The sequence below is a fragment of the Macaca fascicularis genome, chromosome 15, assembly GCF_037993035.2.
Source record: "Macaca fascicularis isolate 582-1 chromosome 15, T2T-MFA8v1.1".
Taxonomy (NCBI): domain Eukaryota; kingdom Metazoa; phylum Chordata; class Mammalia; order Primates; family Cercopithecidae; genus Macaca; species Macaca fascicularis.
The window spans coordinates 98,755,021-98,771,688 of record NC_088389.1 but is presented as its reverse complement, the minus strand read 5'-3'; the positions used below and the strand labels follow the sequence as shown (position 1 = coordinate 98,771,688).

Below are 16,668 nucleotides of genomic sequence, written 5' to 3'. Positions count from 1 at the left end.
CATGCGTTTAGAAGCATATGCCACGCTTCTATTATAGTAATGATAATAATAGAAGTCTACTGCTAGTCATAAAACTTATCTGTTCAGAGAAGGCTTTTTTTTTTTTTTTCAAAGAAGTCTTCTAGGTTTCAGTTGTTGCTCATTAATACTCACCACAGCCCTTTGAGGTAGGCACAATTATGCTTTGGATAAGCTTTGGAAAAGCTAAGTAACTTGCCAAAGGCCATGCAGCTAAAAGAAGCAAAAGCAGAATTTGAATCTCAGCTCTCTGCCTCCAGAGAGAACACCCTTTACCCCTCTCTGATACGACCGCTCCACAGACATTAGCTCTGCTTTTTTGATTGGTGGCAGTGGAGATGAACAGAAGTGAACAGTAAGCAGAGAGGGGTCTGCACCCCACACACATCCCTGCACCCCAACTGTAAACTGCCATCATCATTTACTGTATCCACGTCCACTCCTGACAGCATCAGCGGCTCAGTCGTATCCACCTGCATCAGGGTTTTAGGCTGCCTCAGTTTAGACAGAGTAAGATTTGGGAAGTGCTGCTAAGGCAGCCAATGGTTGAGTAGAAACAGCACTGTACTGGATCTCTACCTGCTCTGTGGCTCATTCATCATGTGTCTCATCTTTAAAAGTTAGGGCTCAGTCTAGGTGCCTCCTGGCCTGAGCACCCCAGAATTCTATGCTAATCCCTTTAGTGTGACATGGCCTGTTGTCTACTTTTCTGGGAAGACCATCTACACCTCACTGGTATTTGAAGCTCATTGAGTATTGTCATATATCAACCCAGAAAGTCACAGGGTACAGCAGCTCAGACTCGCTCCCAGCACCAGGCCACCCCTATTCTGCCTCTGGGGAGTCACCCAAAATAGAGAGATGGGGATAAAATAAGACCTAGGAATGCTATTTATTTGCCTCCACGGTCTTTGAACTTGCACATCCAATGTAACAGCTCCTGTGTGTTCTTGATTGTTCCAATTATCATTTTTCCTCTCGAATACCTGAGAGCATTCACTATTTTGCAAGAAATTTGAGTAGAGAATCCCTGTGCCCTAACTTTTCTTTCCTTGATGTGGGATGTTCTTCTGTAACTAAGTAAGTTTATCTCAACGTTTCCCCCAGGTAATTTCTCAGAATGTTAAATTCATAAAATGTGCCATGAAAGGATAAATAAATGGAAGGAGTTCTGAGGTCAAAACATTTGGGGAAAGAAGAGTCTTTCTCCTTCTAAGGCATTCTCAGTGCATAGTAACCTGTTTATCTCGCTTCGCCCTGGTCTTTCCCAACCACTTTTGCTTAACCCCCCACCTTCCCCACACACTTGTTAACACTTTGCAGAACACTAAGGCTCTGTGAGATGGGCTGGGAAATGCAGGTTGACATGCCACTGTTAACACCTAGACAATTAAGGCAAACTTGTCCCTGAGAGATGTCAGGATAGCACAGTGTGAAAAGGCCATGCTTGTCAGGGCTCTTATCTGAGAGAATACAGTGGTTACGAGCATGACTCTGGAACTAGACAGTCTGGGTTCAATTCCCAGCTCTGCCATTTAGTTATATAATAGGGGGTGTCTTACCTAACATCTCTGTATCTCGTTTGTTCCTCACTTGTGACATGGGGATGATGACAATGATAATAGTACCTACCTATAGGATAGCTATGAGAATTAAACAAATTAATAAATATGAAGTATTTGGAACATTGGCCTGACTCAGGATAAGGCCTGTTTAAATGTTAGTATCATTATTGTTTCTTCAAGCCAGGAATATACTTCATCAGTTATGTATACACTCATTCCTTCATTCAACAAATAGTTACTTAGTACTACTATGTCCCAGGCACTATTCTAGCTGTTGGAGATACATCAGTGAATCAGAAACATCAGAGAAAAACCACTGGCCTTGTGGAACTTACATTTTAGTGGAACCTACTACTAATAATGCAAATAGAAAGAAAAATATATGCAAGTTACCCAGGCACTGGGTAGCCTAGTGCCTGTCCTATAGTTGTCAAATGGATGGATATATTATTCATATTGTTGTTGTTATACAGTAATTGGAGGTTTGAGCTGTCATCTTAAATAAGAACAGAAAGCTAAGCCAATACGAGTGCCATGCCAGTAAGAAAAGGAAACTGCTACATAAAGATTAGGAAGGAAAAAAGAGAAGAATAACATTAGGCCATCATCGATGGCCATGAGTTTTATTTAAAACGAGCTGGACCTTTTTTGCTTTCTTTATGTGTGTATCAGAGATACAATTACCTCTAGGCAGATTTCCACATTCCAAGACATTAAGACTTTCTAAGCTGCAGCAGACACGTCTTTACTTGTAGCGAAACAGAGAGCGATGGAGGTTATTTTCAGATGACTGTAGCTGAAGAGGAAGAATCAAGTAATTCACTCCCTCCAATAATAATTGACTTCTTAGAGGAAAAACTTCTTTAGAAAAAGCACCCCATGAATGGAAGTCTCAGCATTCACTGAAGAACTTAGTTAAAATAAATTCTAGACCCTTTTCATTGATTCTGTATCTCTTCTTTTCCAGAAATCTTCTCTATGTCTACCCACAGAGGCTGAACTTTGTTAACAAACTAGCATCAGCCCGGAACATTACAATAAAGATCCAGTTTATGTGTGGAGAAGATGCCAGCAGCGCGATGCCGGTAAGGAGGGAAATGAACATTTGCCTCAAATCAGGGTGGGCTGCACACCCGTCAATTCACAGGAACCAAGTCCAGGACTCATCAGTGTACAGAGTCCGTCTATTGCAGGCCAACACTGCTCAGCATGTGCAAGGGCTTCTGTGCCCAGGATATCGATGGGGAAACAGGGTCAGTCTTACCTGACAATCTCTTTCTCAACTTACTCTGTAGTGAACTTGGAACATACAGATCATTTTAGAGGATTAAAAAAAATCATAAAGTCTTTCCATACCGCCCATAGGACTACCCCACTCTAAAGGCATACAAAGTAAAGAGATGGCTCAACATGTGCACCATGTTTGCTCAGTGTCTTCCGTGCACACACTGTACACACTGTGTTGTACGCACACTGTGTTACACACTTACCCAAGCCTCGGACCACAGTGCTAATAAATACAAAGTACTGCCTAGTAATTATAAACACACGCCACCTCCACACCTTCTAGGAGTGGATCTTTGTCCTGAGGCAAAATATAAATCAAATTATATATATATATGTATATATATGTGTATGTAAATGGAGTGAGCTCCAAGGAACTTAAAATACCAGAATTTATACTTTTTAAACCATCTCCTACTAAGTGAGATGGTGGTTAGCTATTACTATTTCCCGTCAGTCATAGAATTCAGTTAATATAACTTTCTTTCTTTTTTTCTTTTTTTTTGAGACGGAGTTTCACTCTTTTTGCCCAGGCTGGAGTGCAATGGCTGCAACCTCCGCCTCCCAAGTTCAAGCGATTCTCCTGCCTCAGCCTTCCAAGTAGCTGGGATTACAGACACGTGCCACCACACCCAGCTAATTTTGTATTTTTAGTAGAGATGGGGTTTCACCATGTTGGCCAGGGTGGTCTCATACTCCTGACCTCAGCTGATCCACACGCCTCAGCCTCCTAAAGTGCTGGGATTATAGGCGTGAGCCACCGCACTCAGTTAATATGCCTTTCTAAAAAAGAAAAAGAAAAAAGAAAAAACCGGCCGGGCGCGGTGGCTCAAGCCTGTAATCCCAGCACTTTGGGAGGCCAAGGCGGGTGGATCACGAGGTCAAGAGATCGAGACTATCCTGGCTAACATGGTGAAACCCCGTCTCTACTAAAAATACAAAAAACTAGCCGGGCGAGGTGGCGGGCGCCTGTAGTCCCAGCTACTCGGGAGGCTGAGGCAGAGAATGGCGTAAACCCAGGAGGCGGAGTTTGCAGTGAGCCGAGATCGCGCCACTGCACTCCAGCCTGGGAGACACAGCGAGACTTCGTCTCAAAAAAAAAAAAAAAAAAAAAAAAAAACCTTTCTCCTAATGTCCCACCTGTCTTCCCAATGCAAGGTGTCTTGAGACAGTGGTGGGGTCCTCTTAGTCCTCTCTGCTCAGACCCCTGGCATGACGCTGCCAGGAGTACCCAGTATGCTTGTGCAGATCCTGTGGCAGCCAGGATGCCCAGCCAAGGGTGACTGTGGGCTAAAATCCAGTCTGTTCTTCATTCACTGAACCCTGGGTTCTGGTGTTGGGATTACTGCATCTAGAGGAAAGAGCTTTTTTCTTTGCACAAAGGTAAGGGCACTTGTTCGTAATGCTTCAGGCCCAAGGAGGTATCTTTTTCTAAATGGCACACATGTGGATAAGGCAGTGGAGATTCAAATCACCTAAGTGACTAGGTCTATATGTTTGGAGAGAGAAGAACCTGGACTGGGGATTTCTCACTCAAGGCGAAAGTATGTAACTTTGGCCTGTTGGATAGACCTCTAGGCAGTGAGGCAGAGTGGAGAGAGTACTGGTTTTATAATCTCACAAACCTGTGGCCCTTGGTCACTAATATAGCCCCTTGAAACCTCGTTTCGCCCTTCATATCCAGTTCCTCTGCACTGTGTGCTCGGGACAGTTGTAGACCCAGCACTTTTTTTTTTTTTCTTTTTGAGACAGGATCTCATGTTGCCCAGGCTGGAGTGCAATGGTGCAATCTCAGCTTACTGCAACCTCTGCCTCCTAGGCTCAAGCGATCCTCCTGCCTCAGCCCCCCAAGTAGCAGGGACTATATGCATATGCCACCATGCCTGGCTAAATTTTGTTTTTTTTTTTTTTTTTTTGAGATGAGGCTTCACCATGTTGCCAGGCTGGTCTCCAACTCCTGGGCTCAAGCCATTCTCCCATGCCGACCTCCCAGAGTGCTGAGATTGCAGGTGTGAGCCACTGCTCCTGGCCAACCCAGCACTCTTAATTGTACAAAATGCAGCTCTTTGATACCAGAACATCCTGTTGGCCTAATGATAGTCAATTTGATGTACCCAAATGTTACTGATAATTTGATCCTTTCTATACTGGTGAACAGGTCATCTTTGGAAAGTCCAGCGGGCCTGAATTTCTGCAGGAAGTGTACACAGCCGTTACATACCATAATAAGTAAGTCTATTTCAGCATTCTCAATATACGCCAAGATGCTTTCATCATCTCCTGGTTTTTCCAAGTCCCCTGGGTGGTTCCTTGTAACTATTTGTATAATTCAGGAACTGAGGGGCAAAGGAAATCCATGCCATTAACCAAGACTGAGAGAAGAACGTGTCTTCAAGAATCCAATATAGTTTTGACTTTTCTGGAAGCTTCTATTCTGGTATGATGCAAAGAGGCTGTATTACATTAATTAAGGAAACACATTTCCTAACTTGCTTTGAGACAGTGGAGGGGGCCAGAAGCACAGTCCAGCCCCGCTTGCCCTGTGTCCCTGTCCGCTCCACTTGACACCTGCCCCACTGCCTGCCTAGGCTGACCAAAGGAGAAATGGAACACTCATTATTCCACTGGCAAATGGAGTCATGGGATAATGCCTACACTGTTATTCATGTTCCACAGGGAAGGGAGGGACATCTGCACAGTGTCGGACAGAATTGGATTTGATAACCTGGGCCTATTTAAGTCCTTCATTTAAGCATGTTCTGGGGTTGGGATGAGGATTAAGTGAGGTAATGTACATGAAACCCTCATAAGCATCTAGAGCTTCATAATTCAGTTAAATCAGGTTCCTTTTTCCTCCTGCCTCATTCATTTGCTTCTACTCTTTGATGAGTGCAGCCAGGTGCTAGGCTCTGTTCCTTGGGTAGAGATGGAAAAGGAGGTCACAGCAGGAGTCCAGACCTCATCCTTTCTTCAAATTAAGTTGTTGGAATTTTCCATTGTGTGTGGGGGAGTTTTTGTTTGTTTGTTTGTTTTTGTTTTTTCCTGACAAAGCCTTTAGTTCATGAACAGTTTTATGTAAGGAAAGTGTATCTAATAACATAAGCTTGGTCTCAGGGACTTCCAACTTCAGAGCAGAGTAATGTAAAATGAGAAGCAAAACACCAGGCAAATTCTGAGGAGCAAAGGGGCTGTGGCGTTTTACAATCAGAGAAGTCATCATTCTTGCTAAAAGTTATTTGTGTATAATGTGCTTTTGAAACAGGTCTCCTGACTTCTATGAAGAAGTGAAAATTAAGCTCCCCGCTAAGCTCACAGTAAATCACCACCTCCTGTTCACCTTTTACCATATCAGCTGTCAGCAAAAGCAAGGAGCCTCCGTGGAAACTCTCCTGGGATATTCAGTGAGTTGTTTCCAGCCTGCTGACTCACACTGCAGTTGTTGGTGCATCTGAGGTCCCTGCAGAGATAAACAACCAAATTCTAGTCACTTGATTTTTTCCTGTCAGAAGTAGCAAAACATGCTAAGCCACATTATAGCAAGAGGCAGAAATGATTTGCCTTAGCAAATGTCAAATTTCAGGAATGGAAAGCTAGTGGGTGGCAGATGTTGAAAGAATACTCATTTGTTTTTTAAAAAGCGTTGCAATGTTCACTGTTTCCAAATTTAATATCCATGCTTCACATATAGAACTAGCTTTGCCCCCAAGAAAAAAACAATTTTTTCCTTAAAAAATATAACAGGTAAAATAAACATTGATGTTGTTCAGACACACACAAACATTGGCCACAGAGAAAAATGCTACTGCTTTAGCTCCGAAAGCAATAAATCATCAATATTACCATTTCAGGAGCTCTCAGAGATTTAAAATGCAAAGAACTGGACAGAAATTACTGCCAAAAAGAGTACTGGTCAATATCTAATCATTGTTTAGTTGCATTTGATTATTGTGAGCTAGATAAATTGCCAGAATTATATTCTGTAATAAATACCACGTTATTATTTACATCATCTGTTTCAGTGGCTGCCAATTCTCTTAAATGAACGTCTTCAAACTGGATCCTACTGTCTCCCAGTTGCCTTGGAAAAATTGCCACCCAACTACTCCATGCATTCTGCTGAGGTAATTGGCAAGCTGGCCATCAGCTGTTTCTTGTCCAGCCGTAGTCTTGGACCACCTTCCCAGACCCACTTCTCATTCCCATGCGGCCAAGGATGCTCATTGTGTTCCCTGGAGCACACCATGTTTTCAGAGAGCACATTGTTCTGATAGGATGGGAGGAATAACTGACTGTGAAACCTCATTCTTTTAAATGTCACCAAATCAGAATGTTTAGTAGATGCAACCTACACCGAAGGCAGCATTACCTTGCATTATCTACCACAGAGGGATTCCCAGAGTAATGTGTTCTAGAAGAGGAGGCAAACTAAGGCCAATCATAATGAACAACCGCTCCCATCAAGGATCCTTATAAAAGGTTCCCAGGCCAGATTCCATCCGTTTCTTTCTTGGGTCAGTTGTCACAGCTCTCCAATAGATACCAAGGTATTTATTCCCCTAACAATCCTAATGCCAATTGCCTTACCCACTTCCTGTTTCTGGCACTTCCTCTTGCCCATGCACTCTGCTGCACTGCACCCATTTAAAGGGAAGCCCAGGCGGATCACCTGAGGTCAAGAGGTCAAGACCAGCCTGGCCCAACGTGGCGAAACCCCATCTCTACCAAAAACACAAAAATTAGCCAGGCCTGGTGGTGGGTGCCTGTAATCCCAGCACTTTGGGAGGCCGAGGCAGGCAGATCACTTGAGGTCAGGAGTTCAAGACCAGCCTGGCCAACATGGTGAAACTCCGTCTCTACTAAAAATATAAAAAAATTAGCTGTGCATGGTGGCAGGTGCCTGTAATCCCAGCTACTCGGGACCTGGGAAGTGGAGGTTGCAGTGAGCCGAGATCATGCCACTGCACTGCAGCCTGGGCAACAGAGTGAGAGTCTGTCTCAAAATAAATAAATAAATAAATAAATAATAAAGGGAGCCCAGGGGACTGTCCACCCTGACTGCACCAGCTGTCACACTGCTGTCACACTTCTCAGTTCCTTGCATAGGTTTACATCAATAAGTATTATTTTGAAGTAAATCTCATACATCATATTTCATTTTAGTCTGCATCTTAAAAGATAAGGGCTTTGTTTTTAACCATCACAATACCATTGTCATACTTTAAAATTAACTGTAATTTCTTAATATCATCAAATATTCAGTCACAAATATTCAGTCACTGATCAAATTTTCAATTATTGCACTAATGATATATTTTCAATGCTTGCTTTTTAAAATTGGTATCCAAATAAGGTCCACACACTGCTATTGGTTGATATGTCTCTGAAGATACTTTTAATCTACAGATCCTGCATCTCTTTTGTTTTCCTTGCAATTTTCAAGTTGAAGAATTTCCCAGGAATTTGAATTTAGTTTCAACTGTTCCAGTCAACTTTCTTCTCTGTTCTGTCACCATCCACTGCCTGGCTTCCAGCTGTTTTCCTCTTATTTTCTTTTTTCCCTAAAGAGAGACCCATCTTTTGCCCTGGGCCACAGGCACGTACCTGGTAAACCAAAACTTCTCTCCTCAAAACCATCTAAGGGGCAATCCAAGTATGTCCACAGACATTCCCTGATTGGTCTTTATGATTTGGACATCAACACCTTTCAGTAGCCCTCAAAACCACCTTCTCATCATCAAGTTGCACACTCTAATTTCTTAGAACCTCCCATTAACTTCTTAAGCTATAGGAAAGACCTGAGTGTTGGAGGGAGACAAATCTGTGTCCAAAGTCTAGATTCTGCCACTCCCTAGCTGTGTGAATGTGGGTGAGTTGCTTACCCTCTCTGAGTCTCAAAGGTGAAACTGAGCCCATATCTGCATATGTGCCTATAAGGTTGCAGTAGGCATTAAATGAGATAATGCATGCCAAACAAGAAACTCAATTCCTAAGTAAACATTAGTTCCTGTTTCTTACGTGCCCTATGCTGTGTTTATAGATACACCTTAGCCTCTCCTAGTATCCTTTAAACCTGCACTAATCAGACAGCCACTAGCTGCATGTGGCTATTGAGGAAAATATGGCTAGTTCAAACTGAGATATGTACTATAAATAAAATATGCACCAGATTTCAAAACTTTAGTGGGGAAAAATGTGAAATATTGTATTAATAATTTTTTACATTGATTACATATTGAATGAAATATAATTACTTTCACATGTTCCTTTTTTTTTTTTAGAGACAGAGTCTTGCTCTGTCACTCAGGCTGGAGTGCAATGGCATGATCACAGCTCATTGTAATCTTAAACTCATAGGCTCAAGCAATCCTCTCACCTCAGCCTCCTTAGTAGCTGGGACTATAGGTGCACCACCATGCCCAGCTAATTTTTTTTTTTTTTTTCAGCAGAGGCAGGGTCTTTCTATGCTGCTCAGGCTGGTCTCAAATGCCTGGCCTCATGTGGTCCTACCGCTTTGGACTCTCAAAGTCCTGGAATTATAGGTGTGAGCCACCATGCCCGGCCCCTTTTTACTTTTTTAATGTGGCTGCTAGATGACTTTAAATTGCATATATAGCTCATGTTATATTTCCACTGGACAGTGCTATTTTAGATCACAGATGGCAAACTCAAGTGCCCACAGGATCCAGATGAGTAACATACATGAATGCCTTGTTCTGGTGGCATCTGTTCACTCTGGAGATTGTCTCTGCCCCGTCTGAAGGTTGCAGCTGTTCCTTCACTCTGCAGATTAGTGCCATGCTAGGATATGAGGCCATTTTTTTCATATCTTCCAGTACTCAAATGAGGTTAGGAAAGCAGTCTTTTATAGGAAATTCTCAGGCTTTCAAATGTTGGTAACTAATATTTCAAAGTTCCTAATACTTCAAACAGAACATATGTGTGGGCTAGAACCCACTTTGGGCCCCAGCTCATGACTGCTGCAGATAGCTTTAACGGCCTCCATTCCCATGTACATGTCTACCTTCCGTTACCATGAAAGACATACAGACCTAGGCGAGGCCCTCCTCACTCAACACTGCAGGACATCTGTAAAGGAATTCAATTTCAATGGGAATTTAAGGCAAGAAACTGTCTCTAAGGCCTACAAAGATACTGATATATAAACAGTATGAAAGAGTCACTTTGAGTAATTAAAGCAGGAGCCAAACTGGCCTAGAAACATGTTGGAAACACTTGGAAAAACTGTGGTAAAAGGGAAAGTAATATCAGGTATTCAAAAGAATTAAAATTTCATGTCTTGTAAAGATATTCTATACTTCGTCCTGACAATCCTGATTAATGGGGAAATTTCTGGGATCTTAACTTATTTTAATTCCTAGAATCCAGAATTATCAATGCTGGTTTGGAACTTAGAGACAGATCACACAGTTCAACCCTCTCCTCACAGCATGAGAACAGAACATTAAGGCCCAGAAAGTTTTTTTTTTTTTTTTTTTTGAGACAGAGTCTCGCTCTGTTGCCCAGGCTGGAGTGCAGTGGCACAATCTCAGCTCACTGTAAGCTCCGCCTCCCGGGTTCACGCCATTCTCCTGCCTTAGCCTCCCGAGTAGCTGGGACTACAGGTGCCCACCACCTCACCTGGCTAATTTTTTGTATTTTTAGTAGAGACAGGGTTTCACCGTGTTAGCCAGGATGATCTCAATCTCCTGACCTTGTGATCCGCCCACCTCGGCCTCCCAAAGTGCTGGGATTACAGGCGTGAGCCACTGCATCCGGCCAAGGCCCAGAAAGTTTAATTGACTTGTCTAAGTAAAAATAACTAGTTTGAAGCGGGGCGCAGTGGTTCACACCTGTAATCCCAACATTTTGGGAGGCTGAGGCGGGTGGATCAGTTGAGCCCAGAAGTTTGAGACCAGCCTGGGCAACATGGTGAAACCATATTTCTACAAAAAATAGAAAAATTAGCCAGGTGTGGTGGTATGTGCCTCTAGTCCCTGCTACTCCACAGGCTGAGATGGGAGGATCATTTGAGCCCAGAATGTCGAGGCTGCAGTGAGCTGTGATTGCACCACTGTACTTCAGCCTGGCGACAGAGTGAGACCCTGTCTCAAAAGGAATGAATAAATAAATACATAATAACCAGTTTGGTGTAGAATTGAAGTTGAATCCAGGGCTCCTGACTCCAAGACCAGTTATATTAGTTTTCGAGAGAGTTCTGTATTTGTATAATCCTGATGTTTCCAGTCAAGTTGCTCTGCATTACTTGTTAGTAATCAGAAAAGGGAATTGGATTGCTAATCTTTTTTTTTTTCTTCTTCTTCTTCTTTAACACAGAAAGTCCCTTTACAGAATCCTCCCATTAAGTGGGCTGAAGGACATAAGGGAGTATTTAATATTGAAGTGCAAGCTGTTTCTTCTGTGCACACCCAGGTAAGGAATGTCAATGTTAATAATGAAGGTAAAGGTGCAGCAGAGGAACCTTTGAAGGACAGGCCAATAAAAGATCAATGAAAATCCTTGTCTACAGATAAATAAAAAGTAATCCTTTAGTTCTTTGTGGGGACATGCAAACCTCTTTAGGTTTCATTTGTCGTTGGAATAGAAAGACCTTACAAAACCGCTGAGTACCTAAAGGAAAGAACCTTGTATCTGCAATGGTGGTTGAGAAACTTTGCAGGGACACTTGATTTGAAGCTCTCATCTGCTGTTACCTCTTTTCCCTCCGTAATTCTGCCACTTTCCCAGCCTTTGAAAAGAAATTCCGTACTCCCTCCATCACCTGCCACTGTCTGAGTTCTGCATCTGCTGAGACCCCTCTCTTGGCAGTATGCTTTACCTGGTATGCTGACCTCTGCTTACAGAACATGTCAGAGCCTAAATTATTTGTTCTTCGCTAATAATTATTGAAAGGTTCAATTTTGTGCACCACATTCTACAAAGAAGTTCATAACCTCAGTCTGAAACATCATGTCTTAGGCCTTCTGGTCTGAAACACTGGATAAGAGGTTGTATCCATAAAGAGCTATTCAATTGTGTTTATGAATCCACTGGTGAACAATGATGATATAAAACCCCATGACCTGCCTTCTCCCTTCCCAGGACAACCACCTGGAGAAGTTCTTCACCCTCTGCCACTCCCTGGAGAGCCAGGTGACCTTCCCCATCCGCGTGCTGGATCAGAAGATCAGCGAAATGGCGCTGGAGCACGAGCTGAAGCTCAGCATCATCTGCCTGAACTCCTCCCGCCTGGAGCCGCTCGTGCTCTTCCTGCACCTGGTGCTGGACAAGCTCTTCCAGCTGTCCGTGCAGCCCATGGTCATCGCTGGCCAGACAGGTATGAACCTGCAGGGCTGGGCTGGGAGGAGGCAGGAGCAAGCAAGCATTGCCTTCCTTAATGAAGAATGACTTTCCAGAAATCCAGACACAATGTGATCTTCCTTTCCACTGATGATGTGTGTTCAAGGGAGGCCAAGTCTTGTGCTATTTTTTTTTTTTTTTTTTGACACTCTCTGCATGTTGGAAAGAAAAAGAAACATTAAAATAGGGTTCTTAATATTATAGCTTTTTGTGAACTTTATTAAGTGATTATAGGCAGTCTTTCAAATTCCATTTCTGGTCGTTGATGAATTCATTTTACCTTGAAGATATTTTTGTTTTCTTGACTAACAGGAAATGGAACATTTTAGAGTAAGACAACCTGTGTTAAATGGAGGGAAGGAACTCTCTAAATTGAAACGCAATGTGATCAATTTTTAAAGTTAAAACATAAACTCACTATTTTAAAGTGTATAGTTCAGTGGTTTTTAGTATAGTCACAAGGTTGTGCAATGATCGCTGCAATCTAATTTCATAACATTTCCATCAGCTCCAAATAAAACCCCATACCCTTTAGCAGTCACTCCCTATTCATCCCTCCCCCTAGAACTCATCTGTTCTCTCTCTTACAGTCTGTTTCAAATGCTTGCTTTTAACAAATTAACACTAAATACAATGTGTACATTTTCCCTTACAAATAATCTCAAAAGCTTATCCTGGAGGCATGACCAGGGTCCAGTGGTTCTCATAACTCCTCCAGGGTAGACTGGCTGGTGTAGGGCATCTTTATTTGCCACCATTTTCAGCTGTGCCTATATAGCTCTTTGCTGTCCAGTCCAGCAGATATCTTTTGGGTACCATCCATATGCCCAGTACTGTACTAAAAGTTGTAGGCTTTGCGACAATAACCAAGAGTATCTCAGACCTTAGAGGACTTATAATATGGCAAAGAGTCAGCAGCACAGGACAGGGGTCCTCAAAGGGACACAGCTAAATTTTTCAGTGGTGGTGGGGAGGGTGGTATCAAAGGAGAGAGCGAGAAAACATCCATTTGGGAGGATGCAGGAGGTCCACACGAAGAGATGGCCTTGAAGAAGGGATAGAGTGAAAACCAACAAAATAGGGGCAATGAGATGAGCGTGGCACAGCAGAGAACCAGAAAAGTGTGGGAGTGTCAGGAAGAAAGTCAATAGCACGGTTGGTGGTGAAACATAAGCACGTGTGGAAGTGGGCTGGGACAATGAAGTGAGGGAGCTTTTAGAGCCAGGGAGGGGCGTGTCCTCTTAATCTCTCACTCTGCTTTGCACCCTGAGATGCATCTTTTGTGGTTCCACAGCTCAAACGTCCTGTGTTGGAGGCTAACTTTTCATCCATGTAGCAGTTGCCTCTCCAGCTAGATTCTTGCAGAGCTCTGCCCTCCTTTGATTGCTTTCTACACCCCCACATATGTGGTACACTGCTTTGTATATTCCAGCTAGTTAATACAGACTTGCTCACCAGACAAAATATTTATATGTTTTGAGCAGCTTCTCCGTAGCAAGTTACCACCTTGTGGTGTGGGGACCACGTGGTGTTGGCACAGGCAGAGTAAGTGGAGGTGGCTAGTCTACAAGCATTTATTTAGAACCTATTCTGTGTCTATGCAATGGAAAGCACAGCGGGGGCACAAAAAATATGAGAAATACACTTTGCATGGGAGGGATTCCGGCTTTCACAGAGAGACAGTTTACCACCAGAAACAGCTGGAGAATCACGTAACTCAGTTTCACTTGAGCCCTGTACTGTGTGGAGTCGGACGGCTTCATGGAGGAGGTGGGACTTGTGCTGAGATTCACAGGGTTGGTGTGATTTTGTGGATAGGAGTGAGGAGGGCTTTCTAGGTGAGGACAACAGCATGAGCAAAGTCTCAGAGGTAAGAGAGCAGGCATGATGAGACAATACAATGACTGCCTCATTTTAAGGGAAGTTGAACTGAGCCAAAAAGGGTACAAGGTTAGATAAGTAGATCGGAGCCAAACTACGTAGGCGTGGGCCACCAGAACAAGAGGCTCTATGCGGTAAATCAAATATGCATGGGTCTACTGTGGGAATGACTTGATATGCAAACATTTTTAGGTTAATCTGCACAAGAATCAGCGTTGTGCCCCACATCTCAAATCATAGTGTCCACAACAGTCACGTGGGCATCTTGTAAAGATGCAGAGCCTGATTCATACACCCTCTGGGGTGGGGCCTGAGAGTCTGCATTTCTGAGTAGCAACCAGGTGATAGTGGTCATGTCCGTCTGCAGCCCCTGCTGAGTAGCATCCGTGTACAACCTGGCTTAGGGAGGATCTGGACAGTCTTATGTCTTTGTCATTAAAAACCATCCATGCTACTCAGTGGCAGGAGGAGGAAGGTCAAAGGAGGGAATGTGAAGGCATCTGCGGTACTCAGAGCCAGCATGCCAGAGCTCACCAAAGCCATTTACTCTTCCCAGGCCTAGTTAAATTGATCAGTGGTCAGGACTCATTGTCACTGTCCTGGAGAAACTTCCACCTCGGTCTCCTTAAGGACCAGCTGTGGGACTACCCATTTTTCTATTGGTTCCTCAGCCAACTTCTCCCAGTTTGCCTTCGAGTCCGTGGTGGCCATCGCCAACAGTCTGCACAACAGCAAGGACCTGAGCAAGGACCAGCATGGGAGGAACTGCCTGCTGGCTTCGTACGTGCACTACGTCTTCCGCCTGCCGGAGCTGCAAAGGGACGTGCCCAAGTCAGGTAGAGTTGCCCTGAGCGTGGGACTCTTGTGGGCAGGGCATCACAACCTCCACCCCACTGCAGTGTGATCCAAAATAAAACATCCTATGCTGGGTGCAGTGGCTCACATCTGCAATCCCAGCACTCTAGGAGGCTGAGATGGCAGGATCATTTGGAGCCAGAAGTTGGAGACCAGCCCAGGGAACATAACGAGACCCTGTCTTTACAAAAAATATAAAAATTAGCAGGGCAAGGTGGCACATATCTGTAGTCCCAGCTACTCAGGAAGCTGAGGCAGGAGGATCACTTAAGCCCAGGAGGTGGAGGCTGCAGTGAACCATCATTGTACTACTGCAGTCCAGCCTGGGAAACACAGCGAGATCCCATCTCTTAAAACAAACAAACGAACACCCTAAAATTCCATTTTAGTTTTCAGAACAATACAAAACTTACATGAATGCTGAAATTATGTGTTTCTTTATAGATCTTTCTTCCTCCCTTGCCTCTTTTTATGCTCTAAACACTTATTTGGTCTGCCCATTTGATAATCCCTCACTGGTCTTTACCCACTTGCTAATTTATGATTCAGCTGAGAATCTCTTTTTTAAGATGGAGAAGTGGTGACTGATGCCTAGGATTCTAGTATAATAAAGGAAATAAGATGTATCCAATGACAGTTTAAGAACAAACTTTTTGTTATTAAAAAAAAATCCCTTTTCACGTTTCCCTCAAACTAAACTATTGAAATAATAGTAATGCATTTCCCCAATTCTTCTTAATTATTTACATAGGTAATAATCAAGTAGAACTTCTTGTCAGCATGATATAAACATTAGCATCAGTGAGTTCACAAAATTGCAGGCCCAAATAAACATGGCACTTTTGTTGGTCTGTGCAACCTCATTTCTAGCAAATCTGAAAATTTGAATGAGTTTTTAAAAATACTAGTGATGTGGCTGGGTGTGGTGGCTCTCGCCTGTAATCCCAGCACTTTGGGAGGCCAAGGTGAGCAGATCACTTGAGCTCAGGAGTTCAAGACCAGCCTAGGCAACATGGCAAAAGCCCATCTCTACAAAAATTACAAAACTTAGCCAGGCGTGGTAGCAGGTGCCTGTAGTCCCAGCTACTCAGGAGGCTGAAGCAAAAGGATCACTTGAACCTGGGAGGCGGAGGTTGCAGTAAACCGAGATCGTGCCACTGCACTCCAAACTGGAGGACAAAGTGAGACCCTGTCTCAAAAAAATAAATAAATAAATAGTAGTATCTCAGACTCCCATAACCACTTGTGAAAACATGTCAACATTTAAGGATGAAAAACAGCTATATGCATCATATACAGTAGTCCTCACAAGGTTCAGATGACTGTATGGATTTTTGAATCTGAGAAAACCTCACTGCATGAATTGTAAAGTTGTCATCATTTCAATATTGATAAATTAAAAATATCCACATTTTTAGCTTCTCATGAGAAGTCAGAAGCTCTAGCAACCCTGGGGTCCATTTCCCGATAGCAGTAATAGACTGGAGCCAGTAGTACCCCCTGCCTTTGTAAGAAGCATGTGTCGGCTGTTTACCACAATCTCCACCACTCCCTGGTGCCGTATGCCCCATCTACTTCTCTCCAAAAGATTGCCTCCCTGCCCCAACCAGGGTTTGCTAAGAAGACCCTAATTCCAAGGCCTAATCCAGTGGCTTTTCAACAACCCTATCCCTCTTCAGTTCCTTCTTAAACTCCGTGAGTGATTCTG

The 16,668-nt window shown here is 43.4% G+C and overlaps 1 protein-coding gene across 12 annotated transcripts in view; it reads left to right on the top strand.

Moving 5' to 3' along the window:
• DOCK8 (dedicator of cytokinesis 8) overlaps window positions 1–16,668 on the top strand; it is a 238,793-nt gene that overhangs the window by 139,548 nt on the left and 82,577 nt on the right. For all 12 annotated transcript variants that reach the window (XR_012424766.1, XM_045373157.2, XM_005581858.4 and 9 more), the window contains 7 exons: window positions 2,551–2,668; window positions 5,026–5,096; window positions 6,130–6,268; window positions 6,887–6,988; window positions 11,202–11,297; window positions 11,967–12,201; window positions 14,777–14,941. Coding sequence is in view for 11 of the 12 variants with exons in the window: in XM_045373157.2 (XP_045229092.2) it covers window positions 2,551–2,668; window positions 5,026–5,096; window positions 6,130–6,268; window positions 6,887–6,988; window positions 11,202–11,297; window positions 11,967–12,201; window positions 14,777–14,941 (926 nt within the window). In the remaining variant the exon portion in view is untranslated. The remainder of the gene's footprint in view (window positions 1–2,550; window positions 2,669–5,025; window positions 5,097–6,129; window positions 6,269–6,886; window positions 6,989–11,201; window positions 11,298–11,966; window positions 12,202–14,776; window positions 14,942–16,668) is intronic.